This window comes from Pyrgilauda ruficollis, unplaced genomic scaffold, assembly GCF_017590135.1.
Source record: "Pyrgilauda ruficollis isolate IOZ18807 unplaced genomic scaffold, ASM1759013v1 scaffold74, whole genome shotgun sequence".
In the NCBI taxonomy this organism is placed as follows: domain Eukaryota; kingdom Metazoa; phylum Chordata; class Aves; order Passeriformes; family Passeridae; genus Pyrgilauda; species Pyrgilauda ruficollis.
The window spans coordinates 5,090,696-5,114,994 of record NW_024529266.1 but is presented as its reverse complement, the minus strand read 5'-3'; the positions used below and the strand labels follow the sequence as shown (position 1 = coordinate 5,114,994).

Below are 24,299 nucleotides of genomic sequence, written 5' to 3'. Positions count from 1 at the left end.
TAAATGTCCATATTCAACTTATTTATTTCCTAGCTTGGTAATTACAAATTGCCATTCCATGTGGCTATTTCAACTCAAAGTGCCTGATGGATGTGAGCATCATAAAATGAAGAAAGAAAGCCTGACTCTCTGACAAAAGAAGACCAGGATAATCTAAATTCTCCATTCAAATATATTTGAGGAAAAAAAAAAAAAAAAAAAAAAAAGGAGAACATGTATAACACAGACATAACATGGAGAGCCTACAGGTTATAGCATCTTTGTAGCATGCAGCACTGAGGTTGCCTAGGAGGTCTTTTGCTTTCACATGAACAGTCAGCTGAAGTCCAACAATATCATGAGTTTATACCCCTAAATTAGAAGTGATTTCAACTGAGTGTATCACACTCTTTTCTTCCCCTATGAAAAAAAAGCAGTCAAATATTCTATTTATTTTGTCTACTTGCATTCAGGAAAAAATTCAAAAGACTTAATGTTTTTTTCACTGTCACATAAGTTTTCAGCAGTGATAATACATGACACATAACCTACTGAAAAAAGGTAGGGAAATATGAAAACACTGGCATGCTATAACAACCCAGTAATTTGCAAACATGAAACAGTTGAATAAAACAATTTTAAAGCTATAAACTACTATTAGTATGATAAAAATACTGAACTGGAAGAAATTAGTATATCTTGAATACTTAATAATGGTAAGACTGACAGGAAACACACTGATTTCAACCCAAAATCTCTAGTGAATTGAAACTATTTAACTGCAATCACTACATCTACTAGCTAAGCAATAAAAAAAAAGCCTACCAATATGCTCCTATTTACACAGATGTTTTTTAATTTGTATAAAAATTTAAATGTTGGCTTTTTACTTCCTTTGCTGTTTCTTTGTAGATGCTACATTAAAGAACATGTCAGGTTCTCCTCTACAGATCTCTGAAAATAGTAGATATTCTGCTTATTTGGGCTTCTTACTACTTCTTACTACTTCAGGGAGGAGGAACAGGGAGAACACAGATAGAAAATGTTTCAAACAACTAGAACCATTTGCTCCTACAGTGTAATATCTATTTTTGGTATGGCTGCATGCTAGTACTTAATCTATTCTTTTATATTTTTTTTTCCACTATGTTTTGCTTATTAAAAAAAAAAAATAATGAAACACTAACATCCTAAATTTTTTAAAGGAGAGGTGGCACAGTAGGGAAGACCACATTTATTTATTACATACCTCACACTTTATCACAAAATGGATTATAAAAATAGACCCAAAATTAACTGTTTAAATTATTTTAAATTATTAAATTACTGCTTATGAAGGTTCAATATCAAGGAATTATGTACAAATCTTGCTTTTGCTCTGGTAACCCTCTTGCTTGAATGGTGGAGAGAGATGAAGAAAGGTGTCCTTAATGTATCAAATAGGATAGCTGTGAAGCTGGAATTTGCTGTTGAAGAGCAGCACTGACAGTCCCTACAATTTCAAAGGACAAAGCTGACCTGCATCAATTGCTCACATATTCCCAGATGTGAAAAATTCACTATGCTTTTACAGAAATTAACAGCTAGACAGATGGTATCAACTGTCTACTCTCAGGTATAGAGCAAATGGTAGTGGAAAGGAATAAAAGGTAAGTATGCAGTGGAGTTGACTGGAGGAAAGAAGCGGCAGGAATTCCTAAAGAAAGAATAAACTTGCATATAATCCCTGGGATTCCCCTGAGGAAAAATATACAGGGCTAGTGGGTATGAGAGCTTGTTTTTCTGTAGCATCAACAGTCAGGAAGTGAAGACTAACTTAAAGATCATGTGTGAATTGAGAACAATGTGGCAAATATATACAAGGCTAGAATATGCACAGAAGACTATTGGCAGCAAACTCTTTAGAAAAGTAGGAACTCCATGTTTCAGGAAACAAGAGGAATATGTTACAATAAGTATCTGATATATAGTGTATTAGAGAAAATAAAACTATCCATGCAATTCTATTATGTATATGCATATGTATACATATAGGCATACATATACGTATTTGTTTTTATTTTTAAAATACAGAATAACATCATTTCATATCATGTCATTCAGGAAGCACAGTTTAGCTAGGATATTTACTCTGAAACAGAGCAGAGTAAAATCATTAGATGCAGTAAATTACTTGCAACAAAATCAAAATTTAAAAGCAGAAAGCCTGCTGGTTATTTTAGGGCAGATTTTTTTTTCTGCTCCTTTACCCAAGAAGCAACATTTTATTGATCCATTGGCATTACATCATTACAGAGCCTTTTGAAATGGTCGAACTGCCTACTTCCCTTAAACTAATACAAATCTAGTTATTTAATTATAAATTTAATGTCAGAAATTAAATCCTGGAATAATAAGGCATAATGAGCCAACCAGAATTCTAGTGCTTCCTTCCCTCACAGAAAGGTGGTCTACTACCTGCAGCACTACTACATTTACAATTGTTATAAAGTACTTTGCCTCTTATTTCTACTGTATTCAGCCAAGTTCCTTCTTCACAACACTCATTCCACACAAATATACAAATTTTTCTTTAAAAAACAGTGTTAAGAAAGGCAAGCACTCTATTTCTAAACGGTTATAGATTTGCAGGACACCATAGGTTTATATACAGCTGTACACAATACAAGTAGTTTAAAGTCATTTTATGTTGAAGAAGGCATCAAGAACTGAAAAATCACTAAGGACTAAAAGCAATATTCTATCCACTGAAGGAAAATTATAAGAACATCTAAAAATTCCTCAACTGTTCATAACTGATTAACATAATTTCTTCATATTCAGCAGAAAAAAACTAGGTTTGTAAGTCACATAATTTCAGAAACTGGCTGGCTCCACTGGCTCCAAATTAATTCAAGCCTTTTCCAAAAGGCTCCTGTTAGTCTTACAGTGTTTAATTCATGGACAGTCCACAGAATACATTTCAACATCTGATTACTTAATTAATTAATTAATTAATTTAAATCCAGTTGGTGGCCAGCCACAAGTGCTGTTCCCCAAGAATCAGGGCCACTTCTCTTTAATATCTTTATGACCTGGCCAAGGGGATCAAGTGCACCCTCAGTCAGTTTGCAGATGACACCAAGCTGGGTGGGACACTCCCAGAGGGCAGGAAGGTTCTGCAGAGGGATCTGGACAGGCTGGATCCATGGGCCAAGGCCAGTGCTGTGGGGTCCAACAAGGCCCAGTGCTGGCTCCTGCCCATGACCTGACTCCATTCCCAAGTTAGAGCCTGCTTTGTTCTGTTCCCGGGTCACATCTCACAGTAACCATTTTGGGGGATACACCTTTCATGGGGGCACTGGCACTGTGCCAGTGTCAATCCATGACAACTTGGCACTAGTGAGACTGCACTTTTAAACCTCTGATCCAAGATATCTGTTCAGATATGGCCAGAGAAGTGCAGCAAATCTAGGTAAGGGCCTGGAGTACAAGTCCTGTGAGGAGTGGCTGAGGGAGCTGGGAAAAGGCGGCTCAGGAGGAACCTTATTACCCTCTACAACTGCCTGAAATGAGGGTTTGGTAGCCTCTTCTACCAAGTAAAAAGCAGTAGGACAAGACATAATGTCCTCAAACTGTCCCAGAGGAGGTTAGGTTCAATAGCAGGAGAAATTTCTTTACTGGAAGGGTGGTTAAGCTTTGGAACAGCCTCTCCAGGGAAGCTGGGTGATGTCACCATTCCTGGAAAAGGTTCAGATATGGCAGATTGAGACAAGGTGTGCCCAGTGGGCTTTATGTTATTCAGTCAAAGGTTGGACTTGATGACCTTGGAGGTTGTTTCCAATAATGTTTCCATGATTACTGCGTTTCCAATCTTGAATTAGCAATTTAGAAGTCGCCTTATATTTTTATGTTATATATATATACACTCTTTACATATGTATTTTAAATTATTTTTAAAGGACGTGTGAAAACCAATTTTTTAAAAAATTCTGAACGAAAATTCAAAACAGATTACCACTTAAAGGACAGGCTGTCAATTTTAAAGTACTCCAAGCTGCATTTCCATATTAAAACATACAGGTACAAAAACCAAAAAATAATTAATGGAATAAAAGGGAATTAAAGTAAAGAGTGAAAATATTAATAGTTCAAAATAAGTGAGTAGAAGGTAAGGTAGACCAAGAACCACACTGGAAACAGTGTGGGGTGATCTAGAAAACTTACATTTCCTCTAAGACCTTGAACGGGCCACTAATCACTTTCTATCTGACAACATCACAGTCATGCACACACTGACAAATTAAGTAATTATTGTATAAACCACAAAAAAACACATTTTACACTTGTGCATATCCTTTTCTAGAGTACATCAGTGTTCCTGAACAAGACTGTTTAATGTGCGGTTTAGTGTGTACATATTTTGCAATACTCTAATGGCAGAGATGCAATTAGACAAACAGATCACACATCCTTTCACATTCATAAATAGTTGAGGTAAAAATCAATAATAAAAAGACCTCACAAATATGTACTGTGTTTTATTCCCTGCCTTTTTAGGTTTCATCAACAATACAACTCCAAAAATGAAACTTTCACAGTTGATATTGGTAAGTTTGTTACTCTTCTCTTAGGAAAGAACAGGTTTGAACTACATTTAATAGAATACCAAAGACTGTTACCACTGTTAATGAACTGTCACTGTGTTTCAAAAGGCCCATCTGAGCAAAACCCTTGTTATTTATTTCTTACCTTAAACAAAACTTACTGCTCTTTACCTGGCAATAACCATCACAATTCAGATTTTTAATACATTCAAATACTGGAACACCTTAATAGCAATGCATTTATGGAGCACATATTAATATACTACTCACCAATTTTAATCTTTGCAAGGGTATTCTGCTAGTGTCTATCGGAGTACGCTCTGTGACATTACCAAATCTGACTTCTGGGATGGCAATTGCACATAATACATGTGCCCACCTGTGAAAAGTGGCAAGTCAAAAATACCACCAAAAAAACTCATAGAAATACAAGTGCTGAAGTTGTTGCTTGCTATGTATTTGGCTTTTGCTTTTGGTTTGGTTTGGCTTTCTTAAACATACCCATCTGTGGTTACTTCCTTATTAGGCCTTCCTTAGCTTCATTTACACATTTTAACAAACCTTGCAACACTAGCATTTTGTGTCAATAAATTTTCGGACTGAGATTTTATTGCAACAATTTTAAAGCACATTTTACTTTTTATTTAAGTAAGAAGTTCTTGTAGGCGTGCTATTCAGGCATATACATAAACACCACACTATTTGGTTCATGTGTAATTTATCATCTACAGCATCTATTAGCCATTATTAATATTATTCAGACCTGAGAAACTATTCTTACATAACAAACACAATTACAATCAATCATGTATCTATAAAAATGCAAAATGAAATGCCAATGTTATCAAGGCCTTCTGTCTGTAGACACAACAGCATCCAAGCAGCAAAGTGATCAAGCCACCACTGCAATGCCCAACATGAACTGGATCACCTTTGGTAGCGAAAGCACCTGCAAATGCCTAGGACCAGTGTTACATTCAAGACTTCAATGGAACGTCAGGACGTTTATCAGGTGATACTACATGCTTCCTATATGCATCAGAAAGCACTCCAAATCCTCACAATACATGAATCTCAAAATAAGAAAAGCTAAAAGACACTTTAAAAAGCCTGAAATTAATATTGAAACTGTGTATTTCATGAAGCACAAGAGACGCTAACAACACTTTCATTATCAAAGAGCAGCCTTCTGAGGCTACTTCTAAAATCTTTCTGGGGTAGACAAAAAGTAAATCTGAATAAAGGAAAAAGTTTCAATTTTTTTACTCATATTTGCCTTATTCCCTGTCATTTACTGTATGTCTGTTTCATTACTTCATTTACTCTACTTCTCTATGCTCTGAGTGCTTGCCTCACTCCACTTCTTGTACATTTTGAAGAAACACACATTACACAAGCATCTTAGCAGATTAACAGGAATGTGGGCTGAAACTGAAGGAGATGGAGGGTAATGCAGAAAACAAAAACAATTTCTCTTTCCTCCACTAGAGCAGCAATATTTTACTAAGTCATCTTCGACAAAAACATCTGCAAAAATATAATATGAGACACAGGGACCAAACAAACTCCTGTCACGGTATTTTGAAGTTGTACTGGTCGAAGTGTGAAATAAGACCTGTACATAAAGATGACATATCAATTAGCAAGTTATACAGTTCAGCCCAAATAAAAACAGATAAAGCTTGCAGATCCATCCTTTAATTACAGTGACAGTTTCTTCATGTTTTAACTTACATGAAGTTGAGGCTTTTTAAAACATTTTTTTATAATAGTCGTTTTCTTCTCATTGTGACCTGTCCGCCTGCTAAACCACATTACCATCTAAGCTTTATGAGACAGAAATGCTATAAATAAAATGCCTCTTCAATCAATCTTCAACTAAACATTTATCCTCTGACATCTCTCAGCCTAACAGAGTAAAAACAATTCCTGTGTTCTGCTGAAAAGAAGGAATCTCAGCTTTCCCATACAGCAAATGGCTTATTGCGTGCCCACATACCAGTCTGATCCATTAGCTTTTAAAAGTATGACATGCTCTTCCTGTATCTCTAATTAGTATGTAGAGAGTAAAGGAGCAAAGGAGAATGCATATGCTAGATTTTACAGCTGTTGGAGAAAAAAGGTTAAATTGTAACACACTTTTCTGAAAACTCAGAATTTCAAAATGATAACTAATGCTGAAAGACAGATTAAAAATTCCACAATGTGTAACAACAGTAAGGTGTTACAGAAACACAAAAAACAAGAGTTCAACTGGTTTTACAGAAATCCCATTTTATAAATCCAAAAAAATAACCTACAGAATGATAGAATGTAAACCCAAAAACCTTACATACAATTATACAAGAAAAGTGATCTTATGCAAACCTCTGTGCATTTTCCTCATAATGTATCTTATGAGCTACTTCAAAAAAAGTTAAATTGATATACAAAGATGCAACAGAGAAGCTACCAGCAGCAAATATCAAAAGGGCATAACAAATTCTATTCAGATAATATTTTTGTCATTCTCTTGGTATTTAGCATTAAACCAAGTAATAAATTTAAGGAAATTTAAAGCAGAACTAAAAATCAGCTGAGAATTTTAATGTACTGGCGAAAATCTCCATTAAAATAGCTACAATAATAATGTTTTCTGAAGGTAAGATATGGCCTGAGTTAAACAAAAATCTTTCTCCTAACTGGACAAGAGTCATGACATCAATTGCAAACCACTGATAAATAAATTCTTTCCACTTCCTTTCCTGGTAAGTGAAAAAGAATGTCATACCTAGATCATGTCTTACCACTGCATTCCAAAGCACGAAAGAAAGACGTCCACACAATATTGCTAAGCTACTAAGATGAGCTAATTAATTACGAAATTATCCAAAATGCATGAAGACTATTCTACTATTGGGCTTGAAAAAACATTAAGCTGCAACATTTTCCACTTTAACTGATAGGGTTACTTGCTATAGTTTCTATCAGCCAGATAGAGTAATAGCATGATGTCAGCAACAAAACTATTTTTGACAGTGTGTGACAAAAATGAAAAAAAAAAAACTTTTTGAAAAAACCTGCTTAAAAAAAAAACCCTTCAGAATTTAAAATTATTTCAACATGATTAAAATTAGTTCATTGAAAATACTGGGTTTAGAAGTTCAAAAGGATTGTATTGTAATTTTCAGGAGCAAAGAAGAAAATACACTTTGCTGTTTGATAAGACATGCAAACAATGTTAAATGAGCTCTCTCATTTACTTTCTTTGCAAAAAGGCCAGCAGATTAAAATCTGGAACAAGCAAGCATTTGCAAATACTAAAATAAATGTACATTTTACTGTCTAACTATTTAATAAAATGCCAGTGCCACATTTCAATAAAGTAAGATTCAGCTTAAAGGAACACTGTCAAATAATTCAGGTTGCAAATGCTTTGCATGTGGGAATGGACTGGAAATAAAATAAGCCCATACAGTCCTGAAGAACATATTACTTACTTTTTGTCAGTAGTCTGCTTTAATGCGCCACCTCTCAAATTGCAGAGACAACATTCCTAAAAATAAAAATAGAGTAGAAGAAGTGAGTTTTAATGATGGTTTACAAATCAGTTCTATTCATCTGATCTTGAGGATAAAGCAAACTGCTAAAGCAATTAATTACTGGGTTTTAAACGGCCACTTACAAGCATATCATTTCCTTACAGAGGAAGAAGAGGATACAGTAAAAAAAGAGAAACAACTCATACAACCAAAAGAAAAAAGATGAAGTGATAGAATCACTCTGAAATATAATAAAAATCCCCAAACAAAATCAACACCCAAAAACAAAAACAAAACAAAACAAAACAAAACAAAAAAAAACAAAAACAACAAAAAAAAACAAACAAACAAAAAAAAATCCCCAACATTTTCAATCAGTATTGCTGTAGAAAGGCTGGACACTGCCACACATTTTACAAAGGTAAAACCAAGCACTATGGCACATAATGATTTTAATAGAAGTTAAGGAGAAACTGACCCATAAGCTATTGATCTAGCTTAAATTATTTTTTTTCTTTTTCTTTTCCCTGCAGTATAGCTTCACTGCTTTGATCTTCAGTACAACTCCATCTCTTTCAGGGCACTCGGCAAGGTGTTCAGCAGTCCCCAGATAACTTGCTAAAAAAACACAGCTTTTCCTACCTCTACTTAAAACTGAGCTTTTGAACAGATACATTCTTTTTGTCTTTCCAACCCCTCACTCCTCCTCTTCAGTCTCCTCAATTTCTGAATCTATTCTTTCCCTTTATTTCTCTTTTTTATCTCTTATCCCTTGAAAGGAGCTGATGAAAAAGGGTTTTGAACATAGCTATTCCTCTTCACGCCTGTTTTTCTAAAAGAACAAATGTACAAAACAGAGTCAAGATATTCTGTGACAGTATACCTATATGAGACCATGTCTTTTGAATCCCTACATTTAAGTTGCCCTTGCAGGACAACAAACAAGCAAATCAAACAAAAACATAAACAAAGTAAAACACCAAAGAACTTTCTGTTACATTCCAGTCTGATCTTATCTTAAAAATTATGAAGACTACAAATGTCTGCAAGAAATTTATTTGAATGATATGTTACATTTCCTATGAAAAACATCTTTCCTAATCATAGAAAACTGCTTTCTTGTGACAATTGGACATTCTTTGCTATTCAAGCACAAAAGTTTTCCTTTACCAACCAAGACCATGAAGAACAGAACATTCTCTTACGGAGCACTCTTTTACCTACTGAATATTATTGCAGAGTTTCAAAGAATAGAATTGAGGTTCATTATTCTATCCACAACAACCTTAGGATGGGACCTAATATGTTCCAGATCACATTTCCCTTTCTAAAAGTCAACGTTGACTATTAAATCAGGGAACTCAAAGGCTCAAAACTATACCACTTTCAGTAAAGTTGTTTTTTTTTCTGGGCTTGCAATAGAAGCCACTTGGAAAAACAGCATATTGCAATAAAAAACTGTTTCAGAGTCATCCCTCCATCCCTTCCAGGAACCAGGTCACTCCACATCTGACAGACCAGTTCCTCTCCCTCCCCGAACACTTGTGCAGTGTGGCGGACATCAGCACCAACTCCAGCAGAGACCAGCAGGCATCAGGAGGAGGCAGCAGGTGGTGGCGCTGATGCCACATGCATGGGTACTTATCTGCCACAAGAGCAGCTCCAAAAGCTCCTGCTTTCCCAGGAAGGTTCTCTCTGTCCACCACCTTTCTTTCCCTTTGTCTCCCAGATGGTGTGGTTGACTGAACGCACCATCATGGGGTAGAGAGTTCATGCCATTCTCCCTGTGTTTTTCAAGCCACACAGGCACCCTGGAGGGCACCATCTCGTAAAATGCTATTTCCACCACTCTGGGTCTCTTTGTTTCCCAGGGCTTCGTGAGAATTAGTGATTTTGTATCTAGTGATTATTTACTGGTTTTTGGAGTTTCTTTGCTTGTTGCTGTTTTGCTTGTTAGTAGACTGTTATTTTTTCACTTATGTTTACTCACATTCGTTCCTTATGGGTGGAAAGAGATTGGCTGAAACTAAGAGGAGGTAACTCATTTTAGAGTGTCCAGCTCTTTGAACTGTCTTAAGCCAAGACAGCAGCTCTGCAGAGCATGAACTTTTACGATTTAGACATAGAATAACATCTGCAGACTGGGGAAAAGAGCATAAGTCTAACTCATCACAAAACCTTTGCAGGGAAAAACCTTCATTCTCTGCTTTCAAATGTGAAAGTTCATAGGATTCCTCATAAATTCTTTTTAATCTGAGCACCTTCCTAACATTGGCCACAAAAATACTTCAACTCTGCTTTGCAAAACAAAGAGTACATTTGCTCCTATTTTAAGAGCTTTAACATTCTTAGGTCACTTTACTCAAAAATTTGTTACATGAAATATGATGACATTTTTCTACTTCTAATGGATATTTTTCACTTTTACAGAAAACTTTCATTAGGTCATCTGCTGTGTAACTTCCTAATGTAATGAGACTGAAAATCCAAGGCCCTAAAAAAATTTTACAAATAAATTTTACAAACAAATTAAGCTGAAACAGCACAGGAAGAGACAGAAGTCATATCTTTACCTGCTAACTACAGAGCTTTGACATAGGGAAAAAAAACAGATAAAAAAGAGGGAAATTTTAATGAAGGAGAGCAGCTCAAGCAAAAGAGAAGGTGGCTCTAAATACCCTCAATTAGAAGCTATAAAAAGATTACCCTTATGCAGGACCTATAGGAACCAAATATTATGTCCTCTACAAAAACACCCATATGTATCTTTGGTGAGCAGAAAGTGTTGGTGGGTACTTGTTCACTGTCTGCTGGACACAGGTTATAAGCAATTAAACCCCTAAGAACTAGTCAATTTCACCAGTGCTCATAACAAAACTGTGTGGGTAGGAACACAGGTTTAAAGCCCATTAAAACGATTTTGTTTATTATGCCTGCATTGCAATACATTTTCCTATACACAGGCGACATGGCTATTAGCTTGTCTCAATATACTACAATTAATGAGAACTCCGAGGACCTGACATTTACGAAGACTAATATTCCTAACAAATGTATACATGCCATGGGTGGCAGTGAAATAACATATGAACTAGCAATTATTATCAATGTTATTATCCATGAAGGACATAGACCTGCCGAAGTAATCCAGCGCTCCAAAAGCACCTCTCCTATGAAGACAGGCTGAGAGAGCTGTTCAGCCTGGAGAAAAGTAGAGAAGGCTTTGGCAAAACCTCATTGTGGCCTTTCAATACTTAAAGAGGGTTTATAAAAAAGATGGGGAAAAACATTTTAGAAGGAGAAATGGTTTCAAATATAGATGAGACATAAGGAAAAGTTTTTGATGGTAACGGTAGTGGAACACTGGACCAGACTGCCCAGAGAGGCAGTGGATGCTCCATCCATGGAAACATTCAAGGTCAGGTCATACAGGGCTCTGAGCAAACTGGTCTAATAGAGAATGTCCCTGCTCATGGCAGGAAATTTGGACTAAATAACCTTTAAAGGTCCCTTCCAACACAAACTCTTCTATGATTCTGTGGTTCTGCATTCTCAAAGAGAAAGAGCATATCTGTGCATCCCTGTCTACCTGCTGTCAGCCTATTATGTAAAAGTCAGGAAAAGAATGTATTTCATTATAAAGCATCACCTCAGAAGGTAGCCAATCTCTTATTCATTATTACTTTGCAAATCCCTTAAACAAGTAATTCTGTCATTTGTGTTTGCATTAAATAATAATTTCATAAGCATATTATTTTATACTTATCTAAATTAAATCTTAGACCATTTAAAATTGCTCATCTCCTTAAAAAATCTCCGTAACATTCTAGAAATACAAGAAGGCTTTCTCTCTGCCAGTACCTGTATAAAGTAAGATATTTCCATAAAATTCACAAGTTTTATACAGTAACATTCCTTAATCTTTCAGCTTTCTTGTGGAAATGATGGAGTTTTTTTTTCATAGCAATACATATCATATTCACTCTTTCTGGACTAAATGTTTCCCCTTGCTTTCAAGGAAACATTTTTGCAACCAGCACTCCTAATCCCACTTCTCTGCTTCAATCACTTCAAGAAATTGATGGAAAACCCTCAAGTCAGTGTGAATTAACCATGCTTCCTTTGGTATATACATCCAAAAGATGGATCACCTTTTTTGGAAGAGTATGTCACTACTCAGGCAAAGTTGCATATTAATTTTTGTTGCATGGATAAATATTACACAAAACCCAAGCCTGTTTACACTCATATTTTAAAATTTGCTTATCTTTGAGTATTTTTTTAGTGTCTGACAAAACTCAGTCATATTCACAGCAACCCTTACAAAAAGCAGTTTTCACACTTCCATATTCCCGTACCTACTTCATTAGCAATAGCTGTCTCCATAGGGGACAGGAAGCTGTCTGTCACAGCAAGGCAGTAGAATTCTGCCAAGACATAGCAGAGGAATATATATTAAGTCATGTAACAGTTATTTTTATTGAAAACTATGATCATGCACCACACAATCCCTTTTCTTGTTAAACTGCTATTTCTTCTTTGCTAAGACCCTGCAAATTACAATAGCATCTCCAGATAATTACATTTATCCAGTTAAATGAAAAAGAAATTCAAGCTTATGTGAAAGACAGGGTAAAATAAAACATATATTACTCTTAATGAATTGTGCTTGACACATTTTCAAAAATTTCCTCTTAAAATGTAGTTTCCACAAGCAATCTAATAATCTCTTCCAGCTCTTTGGCATCTATGCCATTAGGGAGCTTTTAATTTAAACTAGCAAGCAGATTTCCTGCTTAAACCTTTTCCTTTTTACTTTATGCTTGATAAACATGAAAAGCCCCATTTGTCCCTTTCCTTTTTTGACTTTTTCCATCTATAGACCCTTAGTCAGTTAAACAACTACAATTTTTCCACCTAACTGACTTCATCTGTGGCAACGTTTTCCCTTCTGAAATGCAATGAGAAGAGATCTTCAGTGATGTCAGGCAAAATATGTTTCATTTTTATCCCGTATCTGGGGATATGTGCTTACACAGCCATGACTTGTGCAGCACATGGACAATAATCTCCAGGATATTTTCTACAGCAGCAGCTGACATCACTGCTCCATAATTCTTTGTCTGTATTCTAGCTTCAGTATCTTATCATTTTCTCTAATTATCTCTTGTTTTCCAAGATAAGTTACTGAGTTTTATCTCAGTAATTTATTAAGATCTTGTTCATTTTTGACTGCCCTTACTTCACAGGCCCCATAAAAAATAAGACAAAAGCAGCTTGTCTTCAGCTAACATCTCCTGCAACAGCTTCTGCAAAAGGGATAACCAGCAGGCTGTGGCTGGTCAAGTCAGTAAAAAGACTGTAATGTTTGACAGATGCAACTGAAAAAAATGAGACTTGGTAAAGGGCTTGACTAGGTACTTCAATAAGAAGGTAGGTGCTGTTGAAGGAAACTAGTAGCAGATTCAAAACAAAGAAAGAAACAAAAAAAAACCCAGAAAGATTCTTCACACAGTATGTGTCTGTTTGCCAGATGTGGGTGCTAAAATTTTGCAGCAGTTGAGAAAGAATCTGCCTAAGTTCATGAAAAAGAAATCCAACAAAGGTTACTTTTTACTAAGGAAATAGAAAGATACTGCCTTTGGCTAAGACAATTTTTTATTTCCACATCATAGGAGACTGAGAAAGCATTAGAAATGCCTGCTCAAGACACATATTCTTCATCGGGTATTAATTTCTTGCTGTGAAAGAGATAATAACAGACTAGAATAAACTTCAGTTTAATTTTAAGGCACATCTTACTGCTCTACATAACCTGCAGTTTTAAACCTTCATATGCAGAAACACTACCTAGATATTAAGGAAAATCCAAATGCTTGGCATTAAGCACACATTGAAACATATATTGCATATCATATATATTTAATTTTCCCAATCAATGATCCCAAAAACTTTATTGTCACAGCTTTGTCTAGCAGTGATTTTACCTGAAGTAATATTTTCAAGTAATTTCAATATATTTTGACTAGTGATTTGAAGCATTGCATTGGAAAGAACATTAAAGATCATCTAGTCCAACTCCACTGCAATGGGCCTGGACACCTTCCTAGGCCAGGTTGCTCGCTCAGAGCCCCACCCAACCCAGCTTTGCACACTTACAGGGATGGGGCATCCACCACTTTTCTGGTAAGCCTCAAGAACTTCTTCCTTACATCTAATCTAAACCCTCCAACAATTTAAAGTCACTACCCCTTGATAACGTCTTAAGCACCAAGTATGACACTACCTATTCACTAAATGTATTTCCACCCTTTTTTCATCAGCTCAAGTCAATTGACTTCAACCTAGCATCTAAAAACCTAGGAAAAGTGGTTAGGAAAGGTTTGGGGTTTGGTTTTTTCCCCCCTGAAATATTTCTAATAAGAGGTCAAAATAGTTTCAAGAGTCAACAGCTCCAAAGATGTGTCACAATAATGCCAATTTACTAGTCTCCTCTAAAAACAACTAATCAAAATAGTCATCTAATGTTCAACTCTGCTACAGCTAAGTCAAATAGATAAAAATTGTAGGGCTTTGGCTGTTAAACCTATTTTGTTTTCTTCAAGCCATTCTGGTTAGCTTTATAGATAGAAACCTTTGAACTGAAAATAGATATCCTTAGTCTTCAACCTCTTCTCTCCACTGCATTGTAATGCCCAAGGTCACACTCCCAGTAGTATTAACACAGATGTGCATTTGGATATGGCATTGCTGCATTTTAGCTATCTCCTTTTCCCAGCTTATCATAATTGTGTCTATATTTATCCTTGTGGAAAGAGAAATGGGTTGGTGTTTCTCCTGAAAATGTTGTTTTCAGCAATGGTCCGCTAATGAATATGCTAATCTTTCTACAACAAGGGAAAAATTTTCGCTTGGAAAATAGCTTTTGAAATTACTGAATTTCAATTCAAAGTCTACTACTGTATCCACTTCGAGCTATTACCTTCAGAGACAAACTTCTTTTTTTTAGTGACAAAATATTTGCAAAAAATAATAAACTGCAGAAAAATTTATGTTCATCTAGTAGAAGATTCAGATTCAGTTTCCTGACAAGAAGCACCATTCTTAACAGAGCTGCTAGATTCTACCAGTAGAAGTCACAACCTTCATTTTTATTTTAAGTGATTAAAGTTCACACTGATTATGGAGGCTGAGTAACTCCATGACATACCAACCACAGGCTAATATCTATTTAACATGTAGAAAGATCTTGGGCTGCAAGCTTAAAAGTATGGTCTTGAAAATAGAAGATGGCCACACTTCTTTTTATGGATGAACATTTTACTCTTTCAGGTGCATCCAAGTCTGTTCAAGACATGCACCTTTGGGAATTTAAAGTTTACAAATTATCAGCTACTTCATTTCCACATTTTAGTAATCTAATCCTGCAAACATTCAGTCTGCCCTGCCCTTGACTTAGGGATAGCCAAAAATTTCCTTGCAGTTGCAGCTCTCATATCATACCAATGTAAAGCAACAGTATAAAGGGAAGTGTAGTAGTGTAACAGTGTAGTGTTTCAATACACTGTCTATAGCATTATTAATAGTGATGTCCAACACCACAAAGAGCAGGAGAGAGCTGGCTAGGACAAGAAGACTTCAAAATGACAGGAAAGGGGGGTTGAGATGGAAAATGGGAATATGGAGACAATTCCACAGCCAGAGAAGGAATGAGAACTGATGCTGAGACTGAAATGAGAATCAAAATACTCGTTTGGGTAACTGGAGTAAAAAAACTCTCACAACTTGACAGGAGGGGTACTATGTGTCCTTTCTCCCTATAATGTGCATACATGAAGTAAAACACATCCATAAAGTATAAAATGGAGACCATTAGATTCCTGAAGTTTCAGTATTTTCTGTCATAGTGGTTTTTAGTCACTCAGATCTAGAAAATCCTTATAGTAGAAAGAGCAACTGTTCCCATACAATTGAACAAGAAAGATGACACTTTCTCCTTTGAAGAGGAGTCAAAAGGAATGAGATTACCTTTCCCAAAACATTAATAAATAAGCCATTGAAAATACAAAACTGATCAATCTTCCTGCAAAATATAGAGAGACTGCAAAAATCCCTTCTACACAGAGGAAAACACCTGGGGCAATTCCAAGAACAAATACAGGCTGGCTGGAGAATCGATCAAGGCCAGCCCTAGTGAGAAAGAGCTGGGGCTGCTGGTTGACAGGAAGCTCATTGTGAGCAGGCGCACAACCTAGAAAGCCAGCCACATCTTGGCTTGCATCACAAATAGTGTGGTCATTAGGTCAATGGAGGTGATCCTGGCCCTCAAAGACACTCCACCTGGAGTTCTGCATCCAGCTCTGGGACCACAACAAAAGACCTCCTGAAGTGGGTCCACAGAACACCAATAAAAAGATCAGGAGGCTGGAGGACCTCTCCTGTGGAGACAGGCTGAGAGAGTTGGGGTTGCTCAGCCTGGAGAAGAGAAAGCTTCAGGGAGACCATATAGCACCTTCAATTACCTGAAGGGGGCTACAAGAAGGATGATAACACAAGGCTTCAAACTGAAAGAGGGTAGGTCTAGGCTATGTAAGAAAGAAATTCTTCATAATGAGGGTGGTGGGAAACTGGAACACGTTGGTTGCTCAGAGAAGTCGTAGATATTCCTGGAAATTCCAGACATTCCTGGAAATACTCAAGATTGGATGTGGCCCTGAGCAACCTGGTCTAGTGAAAGACCATGTCCATGGTAGGGTTTTGGACTAAATTATCCATAAGGTCCCTTAAAACACTTCCATGATTCTACGAACACTAAGACTAAATGCTTAGTAAACAAAACAGGAATGATGGTGTATCTAATATATATTTATATATGACAAAAAATATGTAGGCTTATTCCCATTATTGTAGGTAGCAAATATTAGATTTTAACCTGAGCACCTGTAGAAGAAAAACTGTACCTTTAAGAAAGCAGCATAATACAAGCTAGCCAGGTCAAGATATCCTGCTACTGGGTTTTTTATAGCATGTTTTTCCTCTCAGTGACTTTGCAGCATTACCTCTAGAGATCAGATATGGTCTTTGAGGATAAATTAAGATTGGATGAATTTGAGGGAGGTTCTCTGGACCAATTCCATCTCCAAGCAGGACCAGATTTAAACTACATCTGACTGAAATCATAATTCACCCTGCAGGGAATCTCTTCCCTGTAATATGAGAATACCCACATAGCTGGAGGCAACCAAAGCTGTCAAGCCTTTTGACATGGGTATCAGTGGCGAAGGCTGATTTGGCAAACTCCAATGAAGGCAATGAAAGGTCAAAAAGAACTTTGGGTTTGAGCCTTATGGCACTTACATTAAAAACATATTTGCTGAGTTTAATGGTCTTCAGTTTGGCTTCTGTGACAGCATCAGAGAAACCTCATATTTACAAACCTGTTAAAATATGTTGTTTCAAAGGCTGAGTTTTGCAAGCAATAAATATCCTGTTACTAGTATAATATCAAAATCAGAAGGAAATATAATACTCCCCAGATCTGAGTCCATACATGGTTATCATCAGCATTTAAAATTCTCCCAATAAGTCAACTTATTTGCAGAGATGGTTTGAGAAAATCCAGATTTTAAAAAAATAAAAATAAATATTTTTTAAAATAATCATCAGGTCTTATTTTTCTGAAAACAAAAAAACCCCACAGAAATATTTAGGGTTTTAATTTTTCTATTATAGCCAGATTTTTCTGTCTAATAGTTTATTAACAATATACAAATGCATTTAAAGCTTGGTAGAAAAATCTGAAAATTAAGACACTGTATCACCAACTCACATGTATTGAGTTAATTTTGGCAGATAACAGGCTCTGAAAACAGCAGTTTATAATGGAAATTGTGACACCGTATCAGCAAGAAGGGCACCACTACAAAAAAGAACATTCAAAATAATTCTTTTCAGTACAGTGGAATAGGGCAGTTTGTGAGCAGGAATGTGGAAAAGCTCTTACACACCACTTTTCTGATGCCTTTGGGAAAAAGAAACTAAAAATCCTTCAAATTACATAAAGGGCTACTCTAACCATAAATGCAAATAAACCCAAAGACTGATTACTGATAAGTAATATACAAAGCATGAAAAAGCTCATCTATAGAAAAAGAAATTCTGCTAAGCTACTTCAACATAGGATCTGTTCTCAAAATCAGTGCCAGCTAACCAGATTGGGTACTTAACAGTTTCTGCAGTGCTGTGGAGAACAACACAAGAATCACTCATGAAAAGTCATGCTGCTTCCTTAGTAGCCTTATGATCACAATCTACCTGACCATGAAGCAAGCCACTGAAGTGTATTTACCTGTTTCCTGACCTGCTCTTCTTTCTATTTCTTTCCTGTCCCAAAACCTTTGTTGTCTAAATAACAAAGGTACTCCATGTTTCTGTATTATAGCTATTGGGTGACCACATCTTTGTTCATTGTACAGTATGTTGCATTCTCTGTAATGCCAGTCATTACTCTTCCTGACTTCACTAACTTTTTCTAGCTGAAGCATTTAAGATTAATGAGGCGTTTGTTCTCAATCAAGGCACTTTATGAATTCAGTTACACTTTCAGGATCCATGTAGACGACTTATTAAATATCATTTTATTTTTTTGTATTTTTTTGGGGGATTGATTTATGGCCATTTTTGTCCATTAGCATGGACCATTTTGTATCACTCTTCTCTTTTGTCAATAACTGTTATCAGGACCTAGTGCCTAGTAGAATATAGAGAAGTATTATGTATCATGAATGCCGGTATATCCTAGAGGGTGAAAATTTGACAAAGTATTGTAAAACATACTACTTCAGCCACTTAAAGATGCTGAAACTGCAAGAAAACAGCATGCTTCTGAATCTCAAAATCGGTTTCCTCTGATAATATAAACTGGAATAGCATCAAGGAAAAGTCTGGCTCTGTCAATCTAAATCCATATAGGTATTTTTCTTTTTCTGTATGCTAATAATGTTCATAGTTGGGATCCACACATAATAAAGTTTGATTTAGCTATTAAGACAACTCTCATTCCTACAGTGCTCTCATGCTTCATTGCTTTGCAAAGTCATACTGATATACAGAAGCCTAACAGAGACCAAATTTTCTATGAAGTTAACGTAACTGCTGTGATTTTAAGGAAGTATAATTTAGCAGAATTTAAACAATTTTTGTAAGCAGAGGAATGAGAAGGAATTTTTCCTCCTACGAAATGAACTCTGAAACAAGGTTGTACCAATGTTTCATAACTTCCATTATATTTTTCATTACACAAAACTTTCTTTCTCCTTGTTTTCCAATCAACCTTCTCTTCAGGATTTAATGCCTTAGTCAGAAGGGAACTTCTCAACTGGGTCATCTTCAGCTTAATCTCCTTCTCCTAGGAATCAATATGAAGTGTAGGGAAAACAATTTCAAACATCCAGGAAGCTGGATTTTCAGGGAGTCGGTATTTCCTAATAACTAAATCTTCCCATACTGTGCACTCTTCTGAGATAAAAACAGTAAATTTTGGAAGGCACGTGTATGTGTAATTCCCACAGAGAGCCAATTCTGTTTTAGATCTTCTGCAACAGCTGCAGTTTTTTAGGAACGATTATCCAGAAAAAAAATTAAATTAATGTGATTTTTTATTTAATTCATGTAGAAACTTGATGTCTCAACTGTGTCAGTTGGAATGTAGAATACACTCACACTATATTAACTACAGTAAAAAAAAAAAGGTTGTGCAAATAAGGAATTTTCTTTCATTTCATCTCCCTCTCCAGAGAGACTCATGTTACTACACAGCAAGTTAAAATACAATTAAAATAATATATATAAAACAACAGGTACAGAAAACACAGTTTGTGTTTAGTTTTGGTCAAAAAAGGTATAGGTAGGCTGAAGAGGTCCACAGAAGGGCCATATAGATAACCAAAGGACTGGGAAGTCATTTGTTCAGCCATGAATAAAGGCTTAGGGGAGACTTGATTAGGTTCCAATATTTAAAGGCTGGCTACAAAGAAGATGGAGATTCCCCTTCTTACAAGGAGTCACTTGGAAAATATGAGGGGTAATGGGTACAAGTTATTCCTGGAGACAATCTGATTAGACACAAGAGGAAAAAATTTCACAGCAAAAATTATTGCAATAATCTCCCAAGAGAACCAGTGAGCTTCCCTACGGTGGACACTTGAAATTCATCTGAACAGGGTGTTAGGACATCTTCTATAGACTGTGATTTTGCCAAGAGACATTGGAACAGATGATTCTTGAGGTCCCCTTTCAACCTGGTATTCTATGATTATATAAAAAAAGTATGAAAATTTAAAAATTGATTGAGAAAAGAAACATATGCATTTAATTCAAAGGAAGCATAAAACTTTAGGCTGTAGGTTGGTAAGACTAACTTGAATTGCTGATTTTTAAAAGGGAAGTTAGCACTTTGGGATAGCAGTATATTTAAGTAACTTGTTATTTTTAAAGTACAAAAGATTGGTTAAAAGAGAACCATATTATCTTAAGTATAATTCCAGGATTAGATAAAAGTATCGTACTATTTTGAAGTGAAAGTTGTTAGGATAGGCTAAGGTTATCATCCAAACTCTGAAGGGACAGAAACATTACTCTAAAATGACAAATAGGATGAAATACATACCAGCAATTATTACCATGCTGATGTCAGGACTGAGGTTCCACACAAGCAAAAATATACTAGCATATTTAAGTTGGATACCAAACTAGTGAAGTTCTCCCCAAAGACAACTACAGCCACACTGCTTGCAATGAATAATACTATCCAAACAAGCAAACAAGAACTACAGAAAAAACAAAATTCAATGTCTATTTTATCATTCTGCCTCAAGACACAATCAAGTCTTCTTCAACTATTCCTGAAAAATGTTTCCATAATATGTTTTTAAAAATCATAATGGAATAGCTTCTATAAAATCTCTATAAACCCTAGCCCTATCATTCACTAGTTTTAGAAATAATAATTAATAAAAAGTCGTGGTACTAATATTAACTTCTGCTGATGCAGCTTAATGTCACTATATGTCATCTTGTCCCTAAAAAAGACAGAGATTCCCTTTCTTACAAGGAGTCACATGGAAAATATGAAGGGTAATGGGTACAAGTTATTCCTAGAGTCAATCTGATTAGACACAGAATGACAATTACTTATGTTACTCTTAATTATACACACAGAATTTTACATTACAGAATGTGACTTGTTTTTCTTTCTGCCTTCCCCCCACTATACTAAGAAGATTAAATATTTTCAATCCTCCCTTATGGAATGATTGACAGCTATCAGGAATGATTAAAAGAATTCTGGTTTCTTGTAATTTCAGCTGCAACTCTTGTATCTTCCATCATGGTTTTTTGAATATTTGATCTCTACTGCTACAGTTCTTCAGCTGGACTCTTACTAAAGCTGAAAAGAGCAGAAAGATTGTTCCATGGATTTTTTTCAGGCTTTGCTTCTAGTACAAAGCTTAAGTATCCTCATGTGATGTTTCATATTCTATAGAACTGATGACATGTTCACTTCGTGACCAGAGTGGTCATAACTGCAGCTGGCAACAGGAACTACTGCTTAGGTAGAGGCTGCCATATTAAGTGTGCATAGCTGACAACTCCTAAGTACCCTCCCTAGCTCTGCTGAACTTCATATGATTTATTTTTCAATAAAGTTTAACACTTTGGTAGCATCACATTACGTAAACTACTCTAGTTCCTGTGCAATCATCTTAAACTCTTAACGCAGACCAGTTTAGATTTCCACATATGCTCCATAATGACATGGAAAATAATCAGCAAATGATGCCCAGAAATTTATTCTCTTCATGGTTTTAAGAGTCCTATGAGAATGATGGTTGGTGGTCTGAGATATTAAGTTGAGAGCAAATCCATATTGCTATGTTTGGCAAATATTATTTTCATCATCTCTCTTCTGCCACTGCCAATATTAGAATTTAAAATATTATCAAAAGCATCTGAAAGTTAGGATTCATGAAATATTTTGCTTATTCCTTACTCCCATGATCTGTCACAGCAAAAAAAGCAGTGGCCTGTTCTTCAATAGATACCTCTTTATATTCTGCCATTGTCTAGGTTTTTAGAAATTGATAGATTCAGCACTTGTTCAATATTTTTCTTGTTATCTGAGATAGGTTGACTGCCACCTACTTCCTCACGTCATCCATTCCGCATCTTTTTAAAAAACAACATATTTTCCAGGCTCATGTCACCTCACCTAAGCTCTGCAAACTCCTGTAATCACTAATAGCTCTGAGATTGCTATTACTGCAAGATCGGCACGTCAAAACTTCTGAAAGACCATATTATTAAAAAAGTGAATTGTTATTCAGATGTATGTATTTAACAAAGCATTATTCACTTCCCTGAAACAGCTGGATTTCTGCTATTTATCTTGGGTAGCAGATGACTACTATCTATTACTCCTACATTTTGTAGGTGAAAAAGAACAGCTCACATTTGCAGGTGAATGACATGTAGTAACAAAGACTAAACGACAGCAGACAAGAGGACAAGTTTGTAAGTAAACATAATAATAGTCTAAAGGTCTACTCAATCTTCAATATTTCATTAGAACTTTCCAACCTAATGATGACTTAAGGCATTAAGAATGGAACTTTATTCCACACGCATTTCTGAATGAAGGACTGTCTTAGGCTAAGAATTCATTTCATTCTGGCTACCAAAACAGAGCTACAGAAAGATGATTTTGTAGCTTTACCAATTCAACTGTACAATAATCAATACACACAAAAAATTACAGCAATTCAGTTAAATATGTGACAGGTAAAGCTTATGTTAAAAAAATTGTCCAAATGTCCAGTAACACATATTGTCTATCTTTGCATGGTGAAAATGGTGCTCTCTTCCTATTATCTTCTTGTTAGTCCTATTATCTTCTTGTTAGCTAACTTATAAAGTGCAGAAATACACTGGGCCTTCTCTATCGTTTCTAGAGTGTGCTTGTGGAAATCTAAACTGGTCTACTGTAGAAGTTCAAGATGATTGCACAGGAACTAGAGTAGTTTACGTAATGTGATGCTACCAAAGTGTTAAACTTCATCGAAAAATAGATCATATGAAGTTCAGCAGAGCTAGGGAGGGTACTTAGGAGTTGTCAGCTATGCACACATAATATGGCAGACTCTACCTAAGCAGTAGTTCCTGTTGCCAGCTGCAGTTATGACCGCTCTGGTCACGAAGTGAACATGTCATCAGTTCTAAAACCTCATCACATAAAATTTGCATTCAGCCAACTCCCATATGGTTTTGATATATCTTTCACTACTTCATCTCATCTCCTGAAATAATTTGGCTAAGAAAAGTAATTTCCCTTAAATTCAGGTATTCCTTATTATCAGAAAGTTATATGCATCGTGCGAGAATAACCCCAGACTTATTCAGTAAAATGTGAGTAATTCTTCTCCAATTAATGTTTTGCACAGGTGTTAATATAAATGACTCATCAGACACTTCACCGTTGTTCTTATCATTCGCTTACTGCTGCCATCTAAATGACCACTTCAAGATTATTTGTAACCTTAAAACCTCAGAACAATTTTAGAACCCTTTCTACAACACATAATTAACAAATTTTAAGACTGGATTTTGTTTTACGATTTTTTCAGTGGCTTTTAAAAAATGTACTAGAGTCGAAAGACACTCCTAGTTTCCACTCAAATGTGTTATTTTTATATTGCAGTTAATATCAGGTCCCAAGGCAACATCTTAAATTTTTCAGCGTCATTAACAAAAAATATGTGATTTAGTCACAAATGGTATTTCACAAATAAGGATGTGCTCCTTAGAACTTCCCTACTTCCACATCATAGCTGTAGTTTCCCTGAAAGAAATTTATTTTTTTCAATTTTTGATAGAGTAGAAGGGCTTTCTAACCCCATTTGTTTAACTGATAATTAAATTCTGAGCCCATAGCAAAAGACTTACACTTTTCCCCTTGATATTCACCTGAATCTAGAACAATAGTCACAAAAGTATTTCAGAAGATCCTCAAATTCATGACTGTCTGAAAAGGAAGGTGTAATAGGATATTCTGGTAACCAACGAAAGACGAAAATTGGGTTCTACCTATTTAGGAGAAATCTCACTTTTTCTCTCTTTTACATGCATTTTAATTTCCAGTTGTTTGCTTGAGCAATGT

General features: G+C 35.7%; 1 protein-coding gene across 7 annotated transcripts in view; it reads right to left on the bottom strand.

The window, feature by feature from the left end:
- KDM4C (lysine demethylase 4C) overlaps nucleotides 1–24,299 on the bottom strand; it is a 239,596-nt gene that overhangs the window by 73,797 nt on the left and 141,500 nt on the right. For all 7 annotated transcript variants that reach the window (XM_041486225.1, XM_041486223.1, XM_041486227.1 and 4 more), the window contains 2 exons: nucleotides 8,045–8,100; nucleotides 4,836–4,944 (listed from right to left, as the gene is read on the bottom strand). In XM_041486225.1, coding sequence (XP_041342159.1) covers nucleotides 4,836–4,944; nucleotides 8,045–8,100 — 165 coding nt within the window. The remainder of the gene's footprint in view (nucleotides 1–4,835; nucleotides 4,945–8,044; nucleotides 8,101–24,299) is intronic.